Consider the following 26,977-nt stretch of genomic DNA (forward strand, 5'->3'; position numbering starts at 1 on the left):
AGAGCATTAGTGAGGTCAGGCACTGATGTTGGGCGATTAGTCCTGGCTCAGGGCTCTGTGCAGGCCAGTCAAGTTCTTCCACACCGATCTCGACAAACCATTTCTGTATGGAGCTCGCTTTGTGCACTGGGGCATTGTCATGCTGAAACAAGAAAGGGTCTTCCCCAAACTGTTGCCACAAAGTTGGAAGCACAGAATCGTCTAGAATATCATTGTATGCTGTAGCGTTATGATTTCCCTTCACTGGGACTAAGGGTCCTAGCCCGAACCATGAAAAACAGCCCCAGACCATTATTCCTCCTCCACCAAACTTTACAGTTGCCACTATGCATTGGGGCAGGTAGCGTTCTCCTGGCATCCGCCAAACCCAGATTTGTCCATCAGACTGCCAGATGGTGAAGCGTGATTCATCACTCCAGAGAACGCGTTCCCACTGCTCCAGAGTCCAATGGAGGCGAGCTTTACACCACTCCAGCCAACGCTTGGCATTGCGCATGGTGATCTTAGGCTTGTGCGCGGCTGCTCGGCCTTCAAAACCCATTTCATGAAGCTCCTGACGAACAGTTATTGTGCTGACGTTGCTTCCAGAGGCAGTTTGGAACTCGGTAGTGAGTGTTGCAACCGAGGACAGACGATTTTTACTCACTACGCGCTACAGCACTCGGAAGTCCGGTTCTGTGAGCTTGTGTGGCCTACCATTTCATGGCTGAGCCGTTGTTGCTCTTTCCACTTCACAATAACAGCACTTACAGTTGACCGGGGCAGCTCTAGCAGGGCAGAAATTTGATGAACTGACTTGTTGGAAAGGTGGCATCCTATGACGGTGCCACGTTGAAAGTCACTGAGCTCTTCAGTAAGGCCATTCTACTGCCAATGTTTGTCTACGGAGATTTCATGGCTGTGTGCTCGGTGGTATACACCTGTCAGCAACGGGTGTGGCTGAAATAGCCGAATCCACTAATTTGAAGGCGTGTCTACATACTTTTGTATATATAGTGTATATATAGTGTCTATATATAGTGTATATATAGTGTGTGTATATATATAGTGTTTATATAGTGTATATATTGCAAAAATCTCTGAAGCGGCAGACTCTTATCTCCCTCACAGTTGTCAGAGCAGCTTAGCGATCACTGCACCTGTACACAGCCCATCTGAAATGATCCCACCCAACTACCTCATCCCCATATTGTTATTTATTTTGCTCATTTGCACCCCAGTATCTCTATTTGCACATCATCTCTTGCACATCTATCATTCCAGTGTTAATACTAAATTGTAATTATTTTGCACTATGGCCTATTTATTGCCTTACCTCCATAACTTGCTACATTTGCACACACTGTATATATATTTTCTGTTGTATTTTTTACTGTATGTTTTGTTTTACCCCATATGTAACTCTGTGTTGTTGTTTTTATCGCACTGCTTTGCTTTATCTTGGCCAGGTCGCAGTTGTAAATGAGAACTTGTTCTCAACTGGCTTACCTGGTTAAATAAAGATATAAATATATAAATATATAAATATATATATATATATATATATATATATATATATATATATATATATATATATATATAGTGTATATATAGTGTATTTCCTGTATCCCCTCTCAGGTCTTGGTTTTGCGCTCCTGTACCAAGCCACCTCTGTTGTCACGGCAACATATTTCCGTAAGAGGTTAGCGATGGCATACTCCATCGGGCGGTCTGGGATGGGCTTGACCTTCGCCCTCGCCCCCTTCACTCAGCTGCTGCTGGAGCAGTACGCATGGCAAGGTACTGACACACACATAAACACACACACACACACACACACACACACACACACACACACACACTACATCTGTTGGGATGTGGAAATTATTTAATGATTCATAATTTCATTATGGGAATATCATAATGCTATTCTAGAATGACCAGTAACACCCCTATGCTCCTCCCATAGGAGCTCTGCTGATCCTGGGAGGCCTGATGTTAAACCTGGTGGCCTCTGGGATGCTGCTAAGACCCATCCACGTGAAGCCTGCACCACCCCCTTCCTCATCTTCATCCATCCAAAAAAGCCCTCTGATAGGTCCAGAGAAGAGCAAGGACCGCCCTCAGAATGGATGCTGCTTTAACGGATCCACACCATTAACCAAAGGCATTGCCAAATCAGACTCTTCTCCTTCCACTCCACCACCCCTGCACTGGGACACTGAGACCCCAGAGAAGGTCTCCACACCTGGGCTTGGTCAGAGCAACCACAGCTCCCCACCACCAAACCCTGAACTGACAAAGCTGGTCCAAAACGGGCATGTTCAGGAGGCATCCCCTACCACGACCACCATAGACAGCCCCAGCCCCATGGAACAGAATGGTACCATTAGCCTAAACGGTCCCGCTGTGTTTGGGTTCTCCTCGCCGAACGGCACCACCACCACCGTGGACGACCCCATCCCACCGACCGTGAACAAGAACAGAGTCCTGGACTTCTCCCTGTTGAAGAACCCCTTCTTCTGCATCTACACCTGGTCCGTGGTGTTCAGCCAGCTAGCATACTTCATCCCCTACTTCCACCTGTCTGCCCGGGCCAGGAACCTGGGCATCGGGGCCATGGACGCTTCCTTCATCATCTCTGTGGCAGGTGAGTCTCAGACAGTCGAAACATGATCAACCTTTCCCTGAGACAAGGCTGCAGGGATTAGCACACCATACTGGGCAAGTAGTCAACCCACAGAATCTCTCCTTTTTCACTACATTTCCGCAGTGCAAACAAGCAAGGATGGTGACCAAAAAAGACAACAATCTCTCAGAATACTCATACTTGTACCCTTGATGATTAAACAGTTGAATTTGATTGTACCTTGTTGAATATAGAGTAGCAATAACGCCATCCCTAGTAGACAGGAGTATTGTGTTTGTTGTGAACAAGACACCTATTTGACCTCATGACCAACCAAGGGAGAATAATGGTGTAGATAATGGGGGACATTTTAAAACGCATTTCCTGCAATTCTACACAATTTGACATTAGTCATTATACCTCTCTAGAGGGGTATATGGCAGCGTATATGGACGGGGCTATATGGACGGGGCTATATGGACGGGGCTATATGGACGGGGCTATATGGACGGGGCTATATGGACGGGGCTATATGGACGGGGCTATATGGACGGGGCTATATGGACGGGGCTATATGGACGGGGCTATACGGAGTGCTATATGGAGGGTGTACAGTGCATTCGGTAAGTATTCAGACCCCTTGACTTTTTCCACATTTTGTTACGTTACAGCCTTATTATAAAAATGGATTAAAATATATATCCTCATCAATCTACACACAATTCCCCTTTAATGACAAAGCAAAATAGGTTTTTAGAAATGTTAGCAAAAATACCTTATTTACATAAGAATTCAGACCCTTGAGACTCGAAATTGAGCTCAGGTGCATCCTGTTTCCATTGATCATCCTTGAGATGTTTCTACAACTTGATTGGAGTCCAGCTGTGGTACATTCAATTGATTGGACATGATTTGGAAAGGCATATACCTGTCTATATAAGGTCCCACAGTTGACAGTGCATGTCAGAGCAAAAACCAAGCCATGAGGTCGAAGGAATTGTTCCGAGACAGGATTGTGTCGAGGCACAGATCTGGGGAAGGGTACCAAAAAATTTATGCAGCATTGAAGGTCCCCAAGAACACAGTGGCCTCCATCATTCTTAAATGGAAGAAGTTTGGAACCACCAAGACTATTCCTAGAGCTGGCCGCCCGGCCAAACTGAGCAATTGGGGAGGTAACCAATAACCTGATGGTCACTGTGACAGAGCTCCAGAGTTCCTCTGTGGAGATGGGAGAACCTTCCAGAAAGACTCTCTCTGCAGCACTCCACCAATCAGGCCTTTATGGTAGAGTGGCCAGACGGAAGCCACTCCTCAGTAAAAGGCACATGACAGCCCGCTTGAAGTTTGCCAAAAGGCACATAAAATACTTTCAGACCATGAGAAACAAGATTCTCTGGTCTGATGAAACCAAGATTGAACTCTTTGGCTTGAATGCCAAGCGTCACGTCTAGAGGAAACCTGGCACCATCCCTATGGTGAAGCATGGTGGTGGCAGCATCATGCTGTGGGAATGTTTTTCAGCGGCAGGGAGACTAGTCAGGATCGAGGGAAGATGAACGGAGCAAACTACAGAGAGATCCTTGATGAAAACCTGCTCCAGAGCGCTCAGGACCTCAGCCAAGACAACGCAGGAGTGGTTTCGGGACAAGTCTCTGAATGTCCTTGAGTGGCCCAGCCAGAGCCTGGACTTGAACCCGATCTAACATCTCTGGAGAGACCTGAAAATAGCTGTGCAGCGACGCTCCCCATCCAACCTGACAGAGCTTGAGAGGATCTGCAGAGAAGAATGGGAGAAACTCCCCAAATACAGGTGCCAAGCTTGTAGCGTCATGCCCAAGAAGACTCGAGGCTGTAAAGGGTACTGAGTAAAGGTTCTGAATACTTATGTAAATGTGATATTTCCGTTTTTTGTTTCGTTTTTTTATTCTAAAAACCAGTTCTTGCTTTGTCATTATGGGGTATTGTGTGTAGATTGATGAGGAGAAAAAAACAATTTAGTCCATTTTAGAATAAGGCTGTAACGTAACAAACTGTGGAAAAAGTCAAGGGGTCTGAATACTTTCCGAATGCACTGTATGGAGGGGTATTTTAAGGGGTATTTTGAGGGCTATATGGAGGGGTATTTTGAAAACCCAGTGTAAGTGGAAGGATAAGTAACCATCATCATTAAGGTATTTGAAGGCAAATATAACAAATTCACAAAATATGAAGACTGAGTTGCATTATAATGAAGCACACATGCATATTTATTCATATTAAGAAGACACAAAAGATGAAGACAGTTTTATTATAGACGACGTGGTGCTGTTTTGGTGCCTTCGTTTTAGCCTGCCAGAGGTGCCGGGTCAGTTTTCATCTCATAATTGTTTTTTATTCCAGCCAACGGGAAAACCAGAACAGGCTTTCCATCTTTGTCCTCTTCAAGTCTGACCCAGATTGACAGCGCTCTGACCCAATGAGAATGGAGGGATCACCAAGGGTGGCCAATCATATTTCAGGGGAGGCTGGTGCCACTTCGGGCCCTCACCCTCCTCGTACCGCCCCTGACTGAAATTAGTTGGGGAGGAGCGCGAATAGACCGCGCTGCTGATTGGAGGAGACGCAGTGCGTCCGAACAGGGCCGGACTAACGCATTTGGGACCCCGGGGGACTTAACCCCAACCAAACAGCTAAATTCCTGCATTTCAACACATGTTGCCATGGGGCAGGGAGAAAGTTTTGCAGTTTGATAATGCTGTTCTACACATTTTGTCATGAGGCTGAGAGAACATGTAGCAGTTTTAAAGCAAATTTCCTGCAATTCTACACATTTTGCCATGGGGCAGAGAGAGAAATGTACTGTTTTATAGCCCATCTCATGCTATTCTTCACAAAGTATTCATCCCCCTTGGCGTTTTTCCTATTTTGTTGCATTACAACCTGTTATTTAAATTGATTTTTATTTGGATTTCATGTAATGGACATACAACAGTCCAAATTGGTGAAGTGAAATGAAAAAAAGAACTTGTTTCAAAGAATTATACAAAATAAATAACGGAAAAGTGGTGCGTGCATATGTATTCACCCCCTTTGCTATGAAGCCCCTAAATAAGATCTGGTGCAACCAATTACCTTCAGAAGTCACACAATTAGTTAAATAAAGTCCACGTGTGGAATCTAAGTGTCACATGATCTGTCACATGATCTCAGTATATATACACCTGTTCTGAAAGGCCCCAGAGTCTGCAACACCACTAGGCAAGGGGCACCACCAAGCAAGTGGCACCATGAAGACCAAGGAGCTCTCCAAACAGGTCCGGGACAAAGTTGTGAAGAAGTACAGATCAGGGTTGGATTATAAAAAAATATCAGAAACTTTGAACATCCCACAGAGCACCATTGAATCCATTATAAAAAAATTGAAAGAATATGGCACCACAACAAACCTGCCAAGAGAGGGCCGCCCACCAAAACTCACGGACCAGGCAAGGAGGGCATTAATCAGAGAGGCAACAAAGAGACCAAAGATAACCCTGAAGGAGCTGCAAAGCTCCACGTGGAGATTTGAGTATCTGTCCATAGGACCACTTTAAGCCGTACACTCCACAGAACTGGGCTTTACGGAAGAGTGGCCAGACAAAAGCCATTGCTTAAAGAAAAAAATAAGCAAACATGTTTGGTGTTCGCCAAAAGGCATGTGGAAGAGTCCCCAAACATATGGAAGAAGGTACTCTGGTCAGATGAGACTAAAATTGAGCTTTTTGGCCATCAAGGAAAACGCTATGTCTGGCGCAAACCCAACATCTCTCATCACCTCGAGAACACTATCCCCACAGTGAAGCATGGTGTTGGCAGCATCATGCTGTGGGAATGTTTTTAATCAGCAGGGACTGGGAAACTGGTCAGAATTGAAGGAATGATGGATGGCGCTAAATACAGGGGAAATTCTTGAGGGAAACCTGTTTCAGTCTTCCAGAGATTTGAGACTGGGACGGAGGTTCACCTTCCAGCAGGACAAAGACCCTAAGCATACTGCTAAAGCAACACTTGAGTGGTTTAAGGGGAAACATTTAAATGTCTTGGAATGGCCTAGTCTAAGCCCAGACCTCAATGCAATTGAGAATCTGTGGTATGACTTAAAGATTGCTGTACACCAGCGGAACCAATCCAACTTGAAGGAGCTGGAGCAGAATTGCCTTGAAGAATGGGCAAAAATCCCAGTGGCTAGATGTGCCAAGCTTATAGAGACATACCCCAAGAGACTTGCAGCTGTAATTGCTGCAAAATGTGGCGGTTGTGGGGGTTGAATAGTTATGCACACTCAAGTTTTCTGTTTTTTTTGTTTTATTTCTTGTTTGTTTGAAAATAAAAAATATTTTGCATCTTCAAAGTGGTAGGCATGTTGTGTAAATCAAATGATACAAACCCCCCAAAAAATCTATTTTAATTCCAGGTTGTAAGGCAACAAAATAGGAAAAATGCCAAGGGGGGTGAATACTTTCACAAGCCACTGTATGTCCCCCCATCCCCCCCTTGTGACCAACAGACCATGACTGACAAAGTAATTGATCCAAACAACCTCAAGCTATTGGCAGTCAATCCGGAAAGCCAGTACAGTAATTGAATGAGCCGAGTGTTCCACAATATGTCTATGAAAATGTCCAGTTTTCCGTATGCCTAGTCAGAGGTAGAACCAGCCCAGCTGACTAGCTAGTTTTCTTTACAGTGGTTGTGAGACAAATTTTATTTTAGAAATGACGAAAACTATAAACTTCAAATATGTAGTTTTCTGTGCACTGAGTTTTTAGAGGTAGAACCAGCTTTCTGTGCAGTTGTGGTTGGACAGATTTTTAGAAGCAGTTTTTAGAAGTGAGGCAAAAGAAGACCTCGGCTAGTCAACTTGTTCTTCTTGTATTAATTATTTGTAGCAGCTCATACTCAGACCATAGCTGCAGTAGTCTTATGTAACACGTTCTTATATAAAAACCTGAACTTTGGCCCAGTGGCCCGAGTCGTCCGGTTCAGCTCAGTAGTATCCCATTGATGAGGCTGGGGCCACGTATGATTACCAGGCTTGCATCCCAAATAGGGCCCTGGTCAAAATTTGTGCACTAAATAGAGGCATCTTTCTCCAACAACCGGACCGCTAGCCTGCCTGGACACACATGCATACTGTAGCTAAAGCCGGATGGCTGAATGTGCTTTGAACAATTCAAGTACACACATTTACATTTGAGTGTAATTTAGCAGACGCTCTTAGAGTACCATGTTAGTAGGTGATATGGAGCTGTGCAACACTGCTTGGTATGGCAACTGCATCGCCCTCGATAACGTGGTGCGGACAGCCCAGTACATCACTGGCACCGAGCTCCCTGCCATCCACGACCACTATATCAGGCGGTGTGAAAGGAATGCCCGGAAAATTGTTAGACTCGAGCCACCCAAGCCATAGACTGTTCTCTCTGCTTCCGCACGCCAAGCGGTACCGGAGCATCAAGTCTGACACCAACAGGCTCCTGAACAGCTTCTAACCCCAAGCCATAAGACTGATAAATAGCTAACAGAATGGCTACACAGACTATCTGCATTGATCCTTCAAGTGTTAATGTCACGTGCACAAGTACAGTGAAATGCCTTTCTTGCAAGCTCCAAACCCGACAATGCAGTTATCAATATCAAATCAAATGTTATTTGTCACATGCGCCGAATACAACAGGTGTAGTAGACCTTACCGTGAAATGCGTACTGACAAGCCCTTAACCAACAATGCAGTTTTAAGAAAATAAGAGTTAAGAAAATATTAACTAAATAAGCTAAAGTATAAAATAAAAAGTAACACAATAAAATAACAATAACAAGGCTATATACAGGGGGTACCGGTACCGAGTCAATGTGCGGGGGTACAGGTTAGTCCAGGTAATAATGAGGCTATATGCAGGGGGTACCTGTCCCTGGAACTGTCCCTGTAGATAGCTACTGACCCTGGAACTGACCCTGTATATAGCTACTGACCCTGGAACTGACCCTGTATATAGCTCCTGACCCTGGAACTGTCCCTGTATATAGCTACTGACCCTGGAACTGTCCCTGTATATAGCTACTGACCCTGGAACTGACCCTGTATATAGCTACTGACCCTGGAACTGTCCCTGTAGATAGCTACTGACCCTGGAACTGTCCCTGTATATAGCTACTGACCCTGGAACTGTCCCTGTATATAGCTACTGACCCTGGAACTGACCCTGTATATAGCTACTGACCCTGGAACTGTCCCTGTATATAGCTACTGACCCTGGAACTGTCCCTGTATATAGCTACTGACCCTGGAACTGACTCTGTATATAGCTACTGACCCTGGAACTGATCCTGTATATAGCTACTGACCCTGGAACTGTCCCTGTATATAGCTACTGACCCTGGAACTGTCCCTGTATATAGCTACTGACCCTGGAACTGACTCTGTATATAGCTACTGACCCTGGAACTGACCCTGTATATAGCTACTGACCCTGGAACTGTCCCTGTAGATAGCTACTGACCCTGGAACTGACCCTGTATATAGCTACTGACCCTGGAACTGACCCTGTATATAGCTACTGACCCTGGAACTGTCCCTGTATATAGCTACTGACCCTGGAACTGTCCCTGTATATAGCTACTGACCCTGGAACTGTCCCTGTATATAGCTACTGACCCTGGAACTGTCCCTGTATATAGCTACTGACCCTGGAACTGTCCCTGTATATAGCTACTGACCCTGGAACTGTCCCTGTAGATAGCTACTGACCCTGGAACTGTCCCTGTAGATAGCTACTGACCCTGGAACTGACCCTGTATATAGCTACTGACCCTGGAACTGACCCTGTATATAGCTACTGACCCTGGAACTGTCCCTGTATATAGCTACTGACCCTGGAACTGTCCCTGTATATAGCTACTGACCCTGGAACTGTCCCTGTATATAGCTACTGACCCTGGAACTGTCCCTGTATATAGCTACTGACCCTGGAACTGTCCCTGTATATAGCTACTGACCCTGGAACTGACCCTGTATATAGCTACTGACCCTGGAACTGTCCCTGTATATAGCTACTGACCCTGGAACTGTCCCTGTATATAGCTACTGACCCTGGAACTGTCCCTGTATATAGCTACTGACCCTGGAACTGTCCCTGTATGTAGCTACTGACCCTGGAACTGTCCCTGTATATAGCTACTGACCCTGGAACTGACCCTGTATATAGCTACTGACCCTGGAACTGACTCTGTATATAGCTACTGACCCTGGAACTGTCCCTGTATATAGCTACTGACCCTGGAACTGTCCCTGTATATAGCTACTGACCCTGGAACTGACCCTGTATATAGCTACTGACCCTGGAACTGACCCTGTATATAGCTACTGACCCTGGAACTGACCCTGTATATAGCTACTGACCCTGGAACTGACCCTGTATATAGCTACTGACCCTGGAACTGACCCTGTATATAGCTACTGACCCTGGAACTGTCCCTGTATATAGCTACTGACCCTGGAACTGTCCCTGTATATAGCTACTGACCCTGGAACTGTCCCTGTATATAGCTACTGACCCTGGAACTGTCCCTGTATATAGCTACTGACCCTAGAACTGTCCCTGTATATAGCTACTGACCCTGGAACTGTCCCTGTATATAGCTACTGACCCTAGAACTGTCCCTGTATATAGCTACTGACCCTGGAACTGACCCTGTATATAGCTACTGACCCTAGAACTGTCCCTGTATATAGCTACTGACCCTAGAACTGTCCCTGTATATAGCTACTGACCCTGGAACTGTCCCTGTATATAGCTACTGACCCTGGAACTGACTCTGTATTTTATTGTTATTTTTTTATTTCACCTTTATTTAACCAGGTAAACCAGTTGAGAACAAGTTCTCATTTACAACTGCGACCTGGCCAAGATAAAGCAAAGCAGTGCGATAAAAACAACAACACAGAGTTACATATGGGGTAAAACAAAACATAAAGTCAAAAAATACAACAGAAAATCTATATATGGTGTGTGCAAATGTAGCAAGTTATGGGGGTAAGGCAATAAATAGGCCATAGTGCAAAATAATTACAATTAGTATTAACACTGGAATGATAGATGTGCAAGAGATGATGTGCAAATAGAGATACTGGGGTGCAAATGAGCAAAATAAATAACAATATGGGGATGAGGTAGTTGGGTGGGCTAATTTCAGATGGGCTGTGTACAGGTGCATTGATCGGTAAGGTGCTCTGACAACTGATGCTTAAAGTTAGTGAGGGAGATAAGAGTCTCCAGCTTCAGAGATTTTTTCAATTCGTTCCAGTCATTGGCAGCAGAGAACTGGAAGGAATGGCGGCCAAAGGAGGTGTTGGCTTTGGGGATGACCAGTGAGATATACCTGCTGGAGCCCATACTACGGGTGGGTGTTGCTATGGTGACCAATGAGCTAAGATAAGGCGGGATTTGCCTAGCAGTGATTTATAGATGGCCTGGAGCCAGTGGGTTTGACGACGAACATGTAATGAGGACCAGCCAACAAGAGCGTACAGGTCACAGTGGTGGGTAGTGTATGGGGCTTTGGAGACAAAACGGATGGCACTGTGATAGACTACATCCAATTTGCTGAGTAGAGTGTTGGAGGCTATTTTGTAAATGACATCGCCGAAGTCAAGGATCGGTAGGATAGTCAGTTTTACGAGGGCATGTTTGGAGGGCCCGATGTATACAAAATGGTGTCGTCTGCGTAGAGGTGGATCTGAGAGTCACCAGCAGCAAGAGCGACATCATTGATATACACGGAGAAAAGAGTCGGCCCAAGAATTGAACCCTGTGGGTCAGAAGTTTACATACACTAAGTTGACTGTGCCTTTAAACAGCTTGGAAACCAGTATATAGCTACTGACCCTGGAACTGTTCCTGTATATAGCTACTGACCCTGGAACTGACCCTGTATGTAGCTACTGACCCTGGAACTGACTCTGTATATAGCTACTGACCCTGGAACTGACCCTGTATGTAGCTACTGACCCTGGAACTGACTCTGTATATAGCTACTGACCCTGGAACTGTCCCTGTATATAGCTACTGACCCTGTATATAGCTACTGACCATGGAACTGTTCCTGTATATAGCTACTGACCCTGGAACTGTCCCTGTATATAGCTACTGACCCTGGAACTGTCCCTGTATATAGCTACTGACCCTGGAACTGTCCCTGTATATAGCTACTGACCCTGGAACTGACCCTGTATATAGCTACTGACCCTGGAACTGTTCCTGTATATAGCTACTGACCCTGGAACTGTCCCTGTATATAGTTACTGACCCTGGAACTGTTCCTGTATATAGCTACTGACCCTGGAACTGACCCTGTATGTAGCTACTGACCCTGGAACTGTATATAGCTTACCAGTACTGCATTGTTGGGAAAGAGCAAGCAAGAAAGGCACTTCACTGTACCTGTGCACTTGACAATAACCACCCTTTTTTTTTTATAGGGGGGGGGGGGAGTAGAAGGATTACTGTTATACTATTCCAGGTATTCCTTAAAGAGGTAGGGTTTCAAGTGTCTCCGGAAGGTGGTCAGTGACTCCGCTGTCCTGGCGTCGTGGGGGAGCTTGTTCCACCATTGGGGTGCCAGAGCAGCGAATAGCTTTGACTGGGCTGAGCGGGAACTGTGCTTCCGTAAGAGGTAGCTAGCAGGCCAGAGGTGGATGAACGTAGTGCCCTCGTTTGGGTGTAGGGTCTGATCAGAGCCTGAAGGTAAGGAGGTGCCGTTCCCCTCACAGCTCCGTAGGCACGCACCATGGTTTTGTAGTAGATGCGAGCTTCAACTGGAAGCCAGTGGAGTGTGCAGAGGAGCGGGATGACAGTATTGACTTTGGGGGGGGGGGGTGAATAGTTATGCACGCTCATGTTTTCAGTTTTTTTGTCTTATTTCTTGTTTGTTTCACAAGAAAAAATATTTTGCATCTTCAAAGTGGTAGGCATGTTGTGTAAATCAAATGATACAAACCCCCCCAAAATCCATTTTAATTGCAGGTTGTAAGGCAACAAAATAGGAAAAATGTGAATAATTTCTCAAGCCACTGTACTACACATGATTGAGGGATACAGTTTACTATAGAATTCTATAGTAAGTACTGTAGTATTCTATAGTAAACTGTGGTATTTTTTAATGTGGGCTGCTTTAACAGGGGAACTTCACTAGCACTTTGTGACAACTGCTGACGTAAAAAGGGCTTTATAAAATACATTTGATTGATTTAATGTCTCTTTGGAAGTGAGAATAATTCAAAAGCAAATCCTTCTGCCTTGTAGTTGGACCATTAGCTTGTTAAGGGTTATCTATTTGTTGCTTTTTAGCAATTTTCATGAAGACTTGATTGTGTGTTTTGGATCATTGGCTTGCTGCTTGACCCAGCTGCGCTTCAGCTTAAGCTCACAGACGGATGGCCTGACATTCTCCTGTAGAATTCTCTGATACAGAGCGGAATTCATGGTTCCTTCTATTAAGGCAAGTTGTCCAGGTCCTGAGGCAGCAAAGCATCCCCAAACCATCACACCACCACCACCATCATCATGCTTGACCGTTCGTATGAGGTTCTTACTATGGAATGCAGTGTTTGGTTTTCGCCAGACATAATAATGGGTCCCATGTCGTCCAAAAAGTTATACTTTTGAATCATCTGTCAATAGAACATTCTTCCAAGAGTCTTGATGATCATCCAGGTAATTCCAGGGGCTTTTTGGCAAACTTGAGTCAACTTTTTGGACGACATGTGAGAGACTGATCAACAACTACAGGAAGCATTTGGTTGGAGTCATTGCAGCTAAAAGTGGCACAACCAGTTATTGAGTGTAAGGGGGCAATTACTTTTTCACACAGGTGAATTGGGTTTAGCAAAACTTTGTTAATTAAATAAATAAAATAAGTATCCTTTGTTTTTTGTTATTTGTAAACTCAGGTTCCCTTTATCTAATATTAGGTTTTGGTTGAAGATCTGATACATTCAGTATAAAATATATGCAAAAATTGAGAAAATCAGAAAGGGGGCAAATACTTTTTCACGGGGCTGTATGTGGTCTATACTTGGCATGTAGGTTTATCACTTATGGGTGGCACAAATTGTGATATGGGGGAGGGAAATGGGCAGGGTATATGCAAATTAAATATACTGTAGTATTTACTATAGTTTAAAAAAGTGTAGTGTTTTTGCGGACTAGTGTTTTTGCAGACATTACTGTAGTATTTACTACGTTTTTTTGTGTGGATAATACTGTAGTATTTACTATAGTATTCTACAGTATACTACCACATACTATAGTAAGTACTACACATGATCGAGGGATACTACAGTATGTAGTATAGTATTCTACAGTATAATACAGTTTAGTATAGAATTCTATAGTAAGTAGTGTAGTATTCTATAGTAAACTGTATTTTCTAAATGTGGGGTCTTGAGTTGGCAAGACGGCACAAACTGATCTGGGACCAGGCTAGAGAGAGAGAGGCAGCTCTAATGAAACCCATTGTGCTGCGTTTCTACAGAAACAGCTGTAAAACAACTTCCACCAACCTGCTGCAAGGAAAACACACAAACAACCTCAGGGCTAGTCTGTTCTCCGGAGGGGGAACAACCTCAGGGCTAGTCTGTTCTCCGGAGGGGGAACAACCTCAGGGCTAGTCTGTTCTCCGGAGGGGGAACAACCTCAGGGCTAGTCTGTTCTCCGGAGGGGGAACAACCTCAGGGCTAGTCTGTTCTCCGGAGGGGGAACAACCTCAGGGCTAGTCTGTTCTCCGGAGGGGGAACAACCTCAGGGCTAGTCTGTTCTCCGGAGGGGGAACAACCTCAGGGCTAGTCTGTTCTCCGGAGGGGGACCGTGTGGGGGGGGACAGACAGCTGTCTGGACTCGTGGCATGTATTTAACCATTGCTGTGGTATATTCCACAGTAGAGATAGTAATGTTCTGTTACATAACATAGAGCTCGCTAGCTTGTAGTCCTAAAAATGGAACTTAGTTAGCCATGGCTCGTTGGTCAAAGCCAATGGGGAAATTAATGGGGTCTTAGGAGGTGTTGGGATAAATGCCAAAAATAAGGAGATTTTATATGTTTTGTTCTATGTGATACTATTAGCCAGTTAACATGACCTTTATGAATTATGAAGCCTTCGTGTGCTTTATGTGCTTCAAAATTCACAAAAAGTGACTTTAGCTGATGAAGACTGTGTTTTTACCTCAGACCTTATTTTCGGCATTTATCTAGAAACCCTACAAAACCCTATTAATTTCAACATAGGCTTTGACCAATGAGCAATGGCGGAGTTAGCCTCCGTTAGTGCCGTCAAAAAGACACCATTACTATTGCTCTCTATTAAGGCATGTTTTAGGAGCATTTTTATGATGGCCTTTCTTGAGACCATGAGCCAACTACAATCTCATTCTGATAAAGGCTGTTTGACGTTTTCAATCAGTAAGACTAGAAAAGATGACCAGCTTTAAAAATCTACCGCTCAACTCAACTCAACTCTACTATTTTTCCATACCCTCACACTGTCATCTACCACAGTGATAACCTATAATGCTGCAGAGTATCTGAGCTGATACTGTATGTCCATAGTAGATTCAAGTCACTAACTGCAGTGTGTCCCTGCACTGCGCCTTTATCTCTGCAGGACTGGATCTATAGAGGAAGTCACTATGGGCATGTCCCACATGGCATCCCATTCCCTACATAGGTTGTATGGGCCCTGGTCAAAGGTAATGCACTATACACTACCGGTCAAAAGTTTTCAAACACCTACTCATTCAAGGGTTTTTCTTTATTTTTACTATTTTCTACATTGTAGAATAATAGTGAAGACATCAAAACTATGAAATAACACATATGGAATCATGTAGTAACCAAAAAATGTGTTAAACAAATCAAAATATATTTTATATTTGAGATTCTTCAAATAGCCACCCTTTGCCTTGATGACAGCTTTGCACACTCTTGGCATTCTCTCAACCAGCTTCACCTGGAATGCTTTTCCAACAGTCTTGGAGGAGTTCCAAAATATGCTGAGCACTTGTTGGCTGATTTTCCTTCACTCTGCGGTCCGTCTTATCCCAAACCATCTCAATTTGGTTGAGGTTGGGGGATTGTGGAGGCCAGGTCATCTGATGCAGCACTGCATCACTCTCCTTCTTGGTAAAATAGCCCTTACACACCCTGGAGGTGTGTTGGGTCATTGTCCTGTTGAAAAACAAATTATAGTCCCACTAAGCCCAAACCAGATTGGATGGCGTATCGCTGCAGAATGCTGTGGTAGCAATGCTGGTTAAGTGTGCCTTGAATTCTAAATAAATCACAGACAGTGTCACCAGCAAAGCACCCCCACACCATAACACCTCCTCCTCCATGCTTTACGGTGGGAAATACACATCATCCGTTCAACCACACCGCATCTCACAAAGATCTACGGCGGTTGGAACCAAAAATCTCCAATTTGGACTCATCAGACCAAAGGACAAATTTCCACTGGTCTAATGTCCATTGCTCGTGTTTCTTGGCCCAAGCAAGTCTCGTCTTCTTACTGGTCTCCTTTAGTAGTAGTTTCTTTGCAGCAATTTGACCATGAAGGCCTGATTCACACAGTCTCCTCTGAACTGTTGATGTTGAGATGTGTCTGTTACTTGAACTCTGTGAAGCATTTATTTGGGCTGCAATTTCTGAGGCTGGTAACTCTAATGAACTTATCCTCTGCAGCAGAGGCAACTCTGGGTCTTTCATTCCTGTGGCGGTCCTTATGAGAGCCAGTTTCATCTTAGCGCTTGATGGTTTTTGCGACTGCACTTGAAGAAACTTTCAAAGTTCTTGAAATGTTCCATATTGACTGACCTTCATGTCTTAAAGTAATGATGGACTATCGTTTCTCTTTGCTTACTTGAGCTGTTCGTGCCATAATATGGACTTGGTCTTTTACCAATTGGACTATCTTCTGTATACCCCCCTACCTTGTCACAACACAACTGATTGGCTCAAACGCATTAAGAAGGAAAGAAATTCCACTATCTATCTATCTATCTATCTATCTATCTATCTATCTATCTATCTATCTATCTATCTATCTATCTATCTATCTATCTATCTATCTATCTCTCTCTCTGTCTCTCTGTCTCTCTGTCTCTCTGTCTCTCTTTCTTTTCTTTTTTTAACCTTTATTTAACCAGGTAAGCCGGTTGAGAACAAGTTCTCTCACAAATGAACTTTTAACAAGGCACACCTGTTCATTGAAATGCATTCCAGGTGACTACCTCATGAAGCTGGTTGAGAGAATGCCAAGAGTGTGCAAAGCTGTCATCAAGGCAAAGGGTGGCTATTTGAAGAATCTCAAATAGAAAGTATATTTTGATTTGTTTAACACTTTTTTGGTTACTATATGATTCCATATGTGTTATTTCATAGTTTTGATGTCTTCACTATTATTCTACAATGTAGAAAATAGTAAAAATAAAGAAAAACCCTTGAATGAGCAGGTGTTCTAAAACTTTTGACCGTTAGTGTATAGACAATAGACTGCCATTTGGGCCGCAGCCTAGCACTGATCTGACTGCATGGGATGTCACCTGTTTACTTGATTTCATCGATCAATGGGATGATGCCGCTCACCTGCCTGCCTGTCCAGAGCTATTCCTGAACCCAGGTTCAATACAGCCACTGCAGCAGCTATCACATTCACATTGACCTCAGAAAGACAGGGGAGAGAGAGGCCACATCCCAAATGGCACCCTTTTTTCCTATGTGCACTACTTTTGACCAGGGCTCATAGAGCTGTGTTCAATAGTTGCGTACTTTATAGGGAATAGGGTGTTATTTGAGATCCATCCCATTCTAGATGCAACGTCGTCATCATCAGCCACTAGAACCGATCAATTAAAACGTAATCAATAGCTGTGGTGTGGCAGATGATCATGAATATAGTAGTTGATGCAGATCTCATCTACTCATTAGATATTGCTTTGCTGTTATCTACTGATTGTCTATCATGTTCAGCTGTTAGAGTAAGCTGTTGTCATCAGCTGTTGGAGTAAGCTGTTGTCATCAGCTGTTGGAGTAAGCTGTTGGAGTAAGCTGTTGTCATCAGCTGTTGGAGTAAGCTGTTGTCAGCTGTTGTCATAAGCTGTTGTCAGCTGTTGGAGTAAGCTGTTGTCATCAGCTGTTGGAGTAAGCTGTTGTCATGAGCTGTTGGAGTAAGCTGTTGTCATCAGCTGTTGGAGTAAGCTGTTGTCATGAGCTCTTATCAGCTGTTGGAGTAAGCTGTTGTCGTAAGCTGTTGTCAGCTGTTGTCATAAGCTGTTGTCAGCTGTTGTCATAAGCTGTTGTAGCTGTTGGAGTAAGCTGTTGTAAGCTGTTGGTAAGCTGTTGCCAGCTGTAGGAGTAAGCTGTTGCCAGCTGTTGGAGTAAGCTGTTGTCATAAGCTGTTGTCAGCTGTTGGAGTAAGCTGTTGCCAGCTGTTGTCATAAGCTGTTGTCAGCTGTTGGAGTAAGCTGTTGTCAGTCAGGGCATTATGAATGAACACACTGTTGCTTATGATAAGCAAATAACCTCTGTATCCTGCTTTATATTGAGTAGGCAAACGGTGTTGAACCCTGCATAAAAATACCACTAATAGAAATGATGTGATTCCATCATTCCGTATTCTACAGAAGGTTGTTTACTCCATTGCTGTCATAGTCAAGCCAAAACAAAAGTGACAAGGAGTTGGAATGATAGAACAGACTGGCACTCAGGCATGATATCTTTCTGTCTGAGTGTTCCACAACCTGGTGCCCTGCTAAACGGAACGTGGCCCTGGACATTCTCTCCAACATGAGACGGAACACGTGACTCCAGATGGGAACTCTGTGGGAGGAGACTGAGTGGGAGGAGACTGAGTGGGAGGATGTCACAGATATCACGTTTCAGCACAGTGTGAAGACTGCTGCTGCACTCTCTCTCTCTCTCTCTCTCTCTCTATTTTTGTTTTTGTTTTTTTATTTCACCTTTATTTAACCAGGTAAGCCAGTTGAGAACAAGTTCTCATTTACAACTGAGACCTGGCCAAGATAAAGCAGAGCAGTGCGATAAAAACAACAACAACACAGAGTTACAGATGGGGTAAAAGAAAACATAAAGTCAAAAATACCACAGAAAATATATATATATATACAGTGTGTGCAAATGTAGCAAGTTATGGAGGTAAGGCAATAAATAGGCCATAGTGCAAAATAATTACAATTAGTATTAACACTGGAATGATAGATGTGCAAGAGATGATGTGCAAATAGAGATACTGGGGTGCAAATGAGCAAAATAAATAACAATATGGGGATGAGGTAGTTGGGTGGGCTAATTTCAGATGGGCTGTGTACAGGTGCATTGATCGGTAAGGTGCTCTGACAACTGATGCTTAAAGTTAGTGAGGGAGATAAGTGTCTCCAGCTTCAGAGATTTTTGCAGTTCGTTCCAGTCATTGGCAGCAGAGAACTGGAAGGAATGGCGGCCAAAGGAGGTGTTGGCTTTGGGGATGACCAGTGAGATATACCTGCTGGAGCACAGACTACGGGTGGGTGTTGCTATGGTCACCAATGAGCTAAGATAAGGCAGAGATTTGTCTAGCAGTGATTTATAGATGGCCTGGAGCCATCTATCTATCTATCTATCTATCTATCTATCTATCTATCTATCTATCTATCTATCTATCTATCTATCTATCTATCTATCTATCTCTCTCTCTGTCTCTCTGTCTCTCTGTCTCTCTGTCTCTCTGTCTCTCTGTCTCTCTTTCTTTTCTTTTTTTAACCTTTATTTAACCAGGTAAGCCGGTTGAGAACAAGTTCTCTCACAAATGAACTTTTAACAAGGCACACCTGTTCATTGAAATGCATTCCAGGTGACTACCTCATGAAGCTGGTTGAGAGAATGCCAAGAGTGTGCAAAGCTGTCATCAAGGCAAAGGGTGGCTATTTGAAGAATCTCAAATAGAAAGTATATTTTGATTTGTTTAACACTTTTTTGGTTACTATATGATTCCATATGTGTTATTTCATAGTTTTGATGTCTTCACTATTATTCTACAATGTAGAAAATAGTAAAAATAAAGAAAAACCCTTGAATGAGCAGGTGTTCTAAAACTTTTGACCGTTAGTGTATAGACAATAGACTGCCATTTGGGCCGCAGCCTAGCACTGATCTGACTGCATGGGATGTCACCTGTTTACTTGATTTCATCGATCAATGGGATGATGCCGCTCACCTGCCTGCCTGTCCAGAGCTATTCCTGAACCCAGGTTCAATACAGCCACTGCAGCAGCTATCACATTCACATTGACCTCAGAAAGACAGGGGAGAGAGAGGCCACATCCCAAATGGCACCCTTTTTCCTATATAGTGCACTACTTTTGACCAGGGCTCATAGAGCTGTGTTCAATAGTTGCGTACTTTATAGGGAATAGGGTGTTATTTGAGATCCATCCCATTCTAGATGCAACGTCGTCATCATCAGCCACTAGAACCGATCAATTAAAACGTAATCAATAGCTGTGGTGTGGCAGATGATCATGAATATAGTAGTTGATGCAGATCTCATCTACTCATTAGATATTGCTTTGCTGTTATCTACTGATTGTCTATCATGTTCAGCTGTTAGAGTAAGCTGTTGTCATCAGCTGTTGGAGTAAGCTGTTGTCATCAGCTGTTGGAGTAAGCTGTTGGAGTAAGCTGTTGTCATCAGCTGTTGGAGTAAGCTGTTGTCATGAGCTGTTGGAGTAAGCTGTTGTCATCAGCTGTTGGAGTAAGCTGTTGTCATCAGCTGTTGGAGTAAACTGTTGTCATGAGCTCTTATCAGCTGTTGGAGTAAGCTGTTGTCAGCTGTTGTCATAAGCTGTTGTCAGCTGTTGGAGTAAGCTGTTGTCATCAGCTGTTGGAGTAAGCTGTTGTCATGAGCTGTTGGAGTAAGCTGTTGTCATCAGCTGTTGGAGTAAGCTGTTGTCATGAGCTCTTATCAGCTGTTGGAGTAAGCTGTTGTCGTAAGCTGTTGTCAGCTGTTGTCATAAGCTGTTGTCAGCTGTTGTCATAAGCTGTTGTAAGCTGTTGGAGTAAGCTGTTGTAAGCTGTTGGAGTAAGCTGTTGCCAGCTGTAGGAGTAAGCTGTTGCCAGCTGTTGGAGTAAGCTGTTGTCATAAGCTGTTGTCAGCTGTTGGAGTAAGCTGTTGCCAGCTGTTGTCATAAGCTGTTGTCAGCTGTTGGAGTAAGCTGTTGTCAGTCAGGGCATTATGAATGAACACACTGTTGCTTATGATAAGCAAATAACCTCTGTATCCTGCTTTATATTGAGTAGGCAAACGGTGTTGAACCCTGCATAAAAATACCACGGGTGGGTGTTGCTATGGTCACCAATGAGCTAAGATAAGGCAGAGATTTGTCTAGCAGTGATTTATAGATGGCCTGGAGCCATCTATCTATCTATCTATCTATCACTATCTATCTATCTACCTACCCACCCACCCACCCACCACCCTACCCACCCACCCACCCACCCACCCACCCACCCACCCACCCACCCACCCACCCACCCACCCACCCACCCACCCACCCACCCACCCACCCACCCACCCACCCACCCACCCACCCACCCACCCACCCACCCACCCACCCACCCACCCACCCACCCACCCACCCACCCACCCACCCACCCACCCACCCACCCACCCACCCACCCACCCACCCACCCACCCACCCACCCACCCACCCACCCACCCACCCACCCACCCACCCACCCACCCACCCACCCACCCACCCACCCACCCACCCACCCACCCACCCACCCACCCACCCACCCCCCACCCACCCACCCACCACCCACCCACCCACCCACCCACCCACCCACCCACCCACCCACCCACCCACCCACCCACCCACCCACCCACCCACCCACCCACCCACCCACCCACCCACCCACCCACCCACCCACCCACCCACCCACCCACCCACCCACCCACCCACCCACCCACCCACCCACCCACCCACCCACCCACCCACCCACCCACCCACCCACCCACCCACCCACCCACCCACCCACCCACCCACCCACCCACCCACCCACCCACCCACCCACCCACCCACCCACCCACCCACCCACCCACCCACCCACCCACCCACCCACCCACCCACCCACCCACCCACCCACCCACCCACCCACCCACCCACCCACCCACCCACCCACCCACCCACCCACCCACCCACCCACCCACCCACCCACCCACCCACCCACCCACCCACCCACCCACCCACCCACCCACCCACCCACCCACCCACCCACCCACCCACCCACCCACCCACCCACCCACCCACCCACCCACCCACCCACCCACCCACCCACCCACCCACCCACCCACCCACCCACCCACACCTACCTACCCTACCTACCACCCACCCTACCTACCTTCCTACCTCCCTCCCTACCTCCCTCCCTCCCTCCCTCCCTCCCTCCCTCCCTCCCTCCCTCCCTCCCTCCCTCCCTCCCTCCCTCCCTCCCTCCCTCCCTCCCTCCCTCCCTCTCTCGCTCTCTGTCTCTGTCTCTGTCTGTCTCTCTCTTTTTTTTCTTTTTTTAACCTTTATTTAACCAGGTAAGCCAGTTGAGAACAAGTTCTAATTTACAACTGCGACCTGGCCAAGATAAAGCAAAGCAGTGTGATAAAAGCAACAACAACAACACAGAGTTACAAATGGGGTAAAACAAAACATACAGTCAATAACACAATAGAAAATCTATATATGGTGTGTGCAAATGTAGAAAGTTATGGAGGTAAGGCAATAAATAGGCCATAGTGCAAAATAATTACAATTTAGTATTAACCCTGGAATGATAGATGTGCAAGAGATGATGTGCAAATAGAGCTAAGATAAGGCAGATATTTGCCTAGCAGTGATTTATAGATGGCCTGGAGCCATCTATCTATCTACTGTATCTCTCTCTCTGTCTCTCTTTTTTGTTTGTTGCTAAAGCTACTTGAGCGCTACTCACTCAACAGCCCACCCACCTTTAAACCTCTCCCTCTCTCTCTCGCGCTCTCCCTCTCCCCTCTCCCCATCTCCCTCTCCCCCTCTGCCCCTCTCTCTCCCTCTCTCTCTCCTTCTCCCTCCCCCTCCCCCTCTCCCCTCCCCCTCTCCCCCTCTCCCTCTCTCCTTCTCCCTCTCCCTCTCCCTCTCTCCCTCTCCCTCTCCCCTCTCCCTCTCCCTCTCCCTCTCCCTCTCCCCTCTCCCTCTCCCTCTGCCCCTCTCCTTCTCCCTCTCCCCTCTCGTTCTCCCTCCAGGTATCACAGAGTCTATAGCCCAGCTAGGCTCGGGCTGGCTAGCGGATAAGAACCTGTTCCATAAGCACCACTACCACAAGTCCTACCTGATCCTGTGTGGAGTGGTCAACCTGTTTGCCCCGCTGGCTAACACCTACATTCTGCTCATGGTCTACGCTGTGTTCTTTGCCATCTTCTGCGGCGGTTACATGGCACTGCTACTACCTGTCCTGGTAAGATTCACACACACACACACACCACACAAGGCACAAGCCTAAACAAACACTATATCAATATCATTGTTTGGTCTATTAAGCCATGTTCTGCGGAGGCTACATGGCACTGCTACTGCCCGTCCTGGTAAGAAATCAGTTCGTCAGGATTGGGGTCGATTAGAAGAATTGAAGTCAGTCAATTCAGGAAGTTAACTGAAATTCCAATTCAATAATTGAAAACAATGTCATATTTTCTATGACTTCTCAATGAGTAATTAGATTATATATATATATATATATATATATAATATATATATATATATAATTTAAGAAAATAACTTACTTATCGGTGTCTTGGCTGAGAGACAATACAAGGCCAATAAAACCTCCTGTGATACTGGCGAAGCGTGCAAGTTCTTCTTTTCTTTCAAGGTGACCTAGATACCACCCACCAATCAATGAAGATAAATAAAATAACCATACAGGGGAGATAAGAGAGAGAGAAATTGAGAGAAATTGCTAGTAACATTTGTTCCACGGCAATAACATTTTCGGATTCTGATTAGAATGCAGTACTAGTGATATCTTTTGAGAGAGAGAACAGTTTTTTTTTTTTTAAATAGCTGACCAACCATTTCGTAACAGGATCTTTGAAGGATCTGTTCACTGTTTGCTGATCAATGCCTTCCCAGCTAGCAAATAACGTTCGGTGAATGTAATGTTATGACTATAACTACTGTTCCCTGAAGGAGGGAAATTAGGTACAATATACTATGGGGAGTCGCACTCTCGCGACACCTGTAACCGGTGACAGAGCGCAGTCACGGCATACAAAACGCCCAGGCAGACAAGACATTTGCACCGACCACCCAATCCATCTCTTATTCCTGCATTGCGGTCCCATCCGTGAAAGGTTAAGTTGCCATCGGTAATTCCAAGCTTTCTCAAGAATGCTACACACTTAATTTGGGAGGACGGGGCTCATGGTAACGGCTGGAGCGGAATCAGTGGAATGGTATCAAATACATCAAACACATGGTGTCCAGGTGTTTGATGCCATTCCATTTGCTCCGTTCTGGCCATTTATTATGAGCCGTCCTCCCCTCAGTAGCCTCCACTGTTGTACACAGTACGTGGCGAGGGCCACGACTGCCGCCTGAGCGTGCTCCAAGCCGAGACAAAACTACACATAGATCGTGAGTATATTTTCAGAGAAATGCTATAACCGCATGACTGGGGACGAACTCGACCGCGAACCCGGCTTAGCCATCGTCGTCTCGGTCTTTTTCTTAGCCATCTTTACTCATTGCACCAGCAAATGTAAGACTAATTAATTATTTCTGATTAGAAAACTTATGAGAACAAGTCCAACCTTAAGCACACAACGTGGAGGGAGTGAGCATGCTCTACCGCTATGGGACAGTTTAGTTGGCGCAATGTAAGACAGTCTCGTTTTTCTAATTGTTTGTTTTAGTAGCGTGAATCGTTCCTGTTCACACCGAGGTGAAGAGAGGAATAATTGAAGGAATGAATCCGAGCCTCACGCTTATCACCTGTGGAAGGCGGGGCTTCCAGCGAGGTGGGGATTTCATTGGCCTTGTCAGGCGTGATTGTAGATCCTTCAACCAAAGTCATGAGTGCGACTGCCCATAGTATGTTGTACCGAAGTTGACTGACTGAAAAGGAACCATATATTTCTTAGAGCTTTTTTATTTATTTTTTATTTTTTTATTTTATTTCAACTTTATTTAACCAGGTAAGCCAGTTGAGAACAAGTTCTCATTTACAACTGCGACCTGGCCAAGATAAAGCAAAGCAGTGCGATAAAAACAACAACACAGAGTTACATATGGGGTAAAAAAAACATAAAGTCAAAAAATACAACAGAAAAGATATATACAGTGTGTGCAAATGTAGCAAGTTATGGAGGTAAGGCAATAAATAGGCTATATGATAGGCTAGCTTGGTGAGAGCGTGGTTGTCCTATGGTTATTTTGCATACAACCTTCTCACAATTTTCAAGTAATGGTGCAGAATAGTTGGAACATTCTCAGCACATTTTAAGGAACTTGAAAAAAAAAAAAAAGGTAATTTTCTTGATATTTCATTACGTTAACAAACAGTTCCCTAAAAGTTCAAACATGGTTACATTTCTTTTACATTTTGGTAATGTTCTAGGAACGTTCTCCAACTGATTTGACATTGGGAATCTTTTCAAATAGTTCAGAGAATGTTAAGAAACAACTTTCTTCTGTGGGAACTGTATTACTTCAGCATAACGTTTCCTACAGGTTTCCTTGTGGTTCTATTTAAAGTCATGTTCTCAGAACGTTAAAAAACAATGTTCTTCCTGCCCGGCGGAATGTTACATTTTTTACTAGACCATGACCTCGGTGTGCATAAATGAGAATAATTTGCTGATGTCAAACCTTATATGAAAACATGATACATATTTTAAAAGCTGAGAAACAGCTCTTTCAAATGGTATGACATACAATAGCACCACATCAATCAAGTTGTAATCAGTCAAGAAAAAACAACTGTGAAAATGTGTATCTTATACGAAAATCAATGTTTTTCTCCCAAACAACTGCCATTTACAAAACTTTCTAATGATGATAGAGAAGAGTTTGGAGCATATTGAGTCTTCTTTATTTTGTAAGGATTGATCAACTGAAATCAGAATAGAAATACCTTTTACTGTGAATGAGTTACAGACGTTTTATTGACCGAAGGTATTTTTCTCAAATTCTATGGAATGTTCTGTGATCAGACACTTTCTTATCTGGATAGAATATTAAACACATATCTGCACCCAACAAATTACAAATAGGATTTAGTCTTACATATAAGGAAAGACATGAACAAGTTATATATATTAATAAAACAATAACTTTATTGAAATAATAATCTTAGGGGAATATATTGTCTCATTCAAACCAGAAAATGAAGACACATTTAAATCACTATCATAACCATAACATTATACAACATTAATTTCAGGGCTACTTTCATCAGAATCGAACTGGAATGACAAAATATTAAACAAATAAGGCATACAGTGCATTCGGAAAGTATTCAGACCCCTTGACTTTTTCCAAATGTTGTTACGTTAGAGCCTTATTCTAAAATTGATTACATTATTTTTTCCCTCATCAATCTACACACAATAACCCATAATGACAAAGTGAAAACATGTTTTTAGAAATGTTTGCAAATGTATTCAAAATGTAAAAACAATGTAATACGTTTTAGAATAAGGCTGTAACATAACAAAATAATGGAAAAAGTAAAGGGGTCTGAATACTTTCCGAAGGCACAGTACCAGTACAAAGTTTGGACACACCTACTCATTCAAGGGTTTTTCTTTATGGATCTATGAATGGATATGGAATCATTTAGTAACCAAAAAAGTGTTAAACAAATCAAAATATATTTTGTATTTGAGATTCTTAAAAGTAGCCACCCTTTGCCTTGATGACAGCTTTGCACACTCTTGGCATTCTCTCAACCAGCTTCATGAGGTAGTCACCTGGAATGCATTTCAATTAACAGGTGTGCCTTCTTAAAAGTTAATTTGTGGAATTTCTTTCCTTCTTAATGCGTTTGAGCCAATCAGTTGTGTTGTGACAAGGTAGGGGTGATATACAGAAGATAGCCCTATTTGGTAAAAGACCAAATCCATATTATGGCAAGAACAGCTCAAATAAGCAAACAGAAACGACAGTCAATCATTACTTTAAGTCATGAAGGTCAGTCAATCCGGAAAATGTCAAGGACTTTGAAAGTTTCTTCATGTGCAGTCGCAAAAACCATCAAGCGCTAAGATGAAAC

The 26,977-nt window shown here is 44.3% G+C and overlaps 1 protein-coding gene across 1 annotated transcript in view; it reads left to right on the forward strand.

The window, feature by feature from the left end:
- The window catches only part of LOC121546125 (monocarboxylate transporter 5), a 67,731-nt gene that overhangs the window by 24,774 nt on the left and 15,980 nt on the right, over nucleotides 1-26,977 (forward strand). The window contains exons 6-8 of the mRNA XM_045209328.1: nucleotides 1,618-1,779; nucleotides 1,949-2,629; nucleotides 22,950-23,161. Of these exons, the coding sequence (XP_045065263.1) occupies nucleotides 1,618-1,779; nucleotides 1,949-2,629; nucleotides 22,950-23,161 (1,055 nt within the window). The remainder of the gene's footprint in view (nucleotides 1-1,617; nucleotides 1,780-1,948; nucleotides 2,630-22,949; nucleotides 23,162-26,977) is intronic.

Source organism: Coregonus clupeaformis, chromosome 30, assembly GCF_020615455.1.
Source record: "Coregonus clupeaformis isolate EN_2021a chromosome 30, ASM2061545v1, whole genome shotgun sequence".
Taxonomy (NCBI): domain Eukaryota; kingdom Metazoa; phylum Chordata; class Actinopteri; order Salmoniformes; family Salmonidae; genus Coregonus; species Coregonus clupeaformis.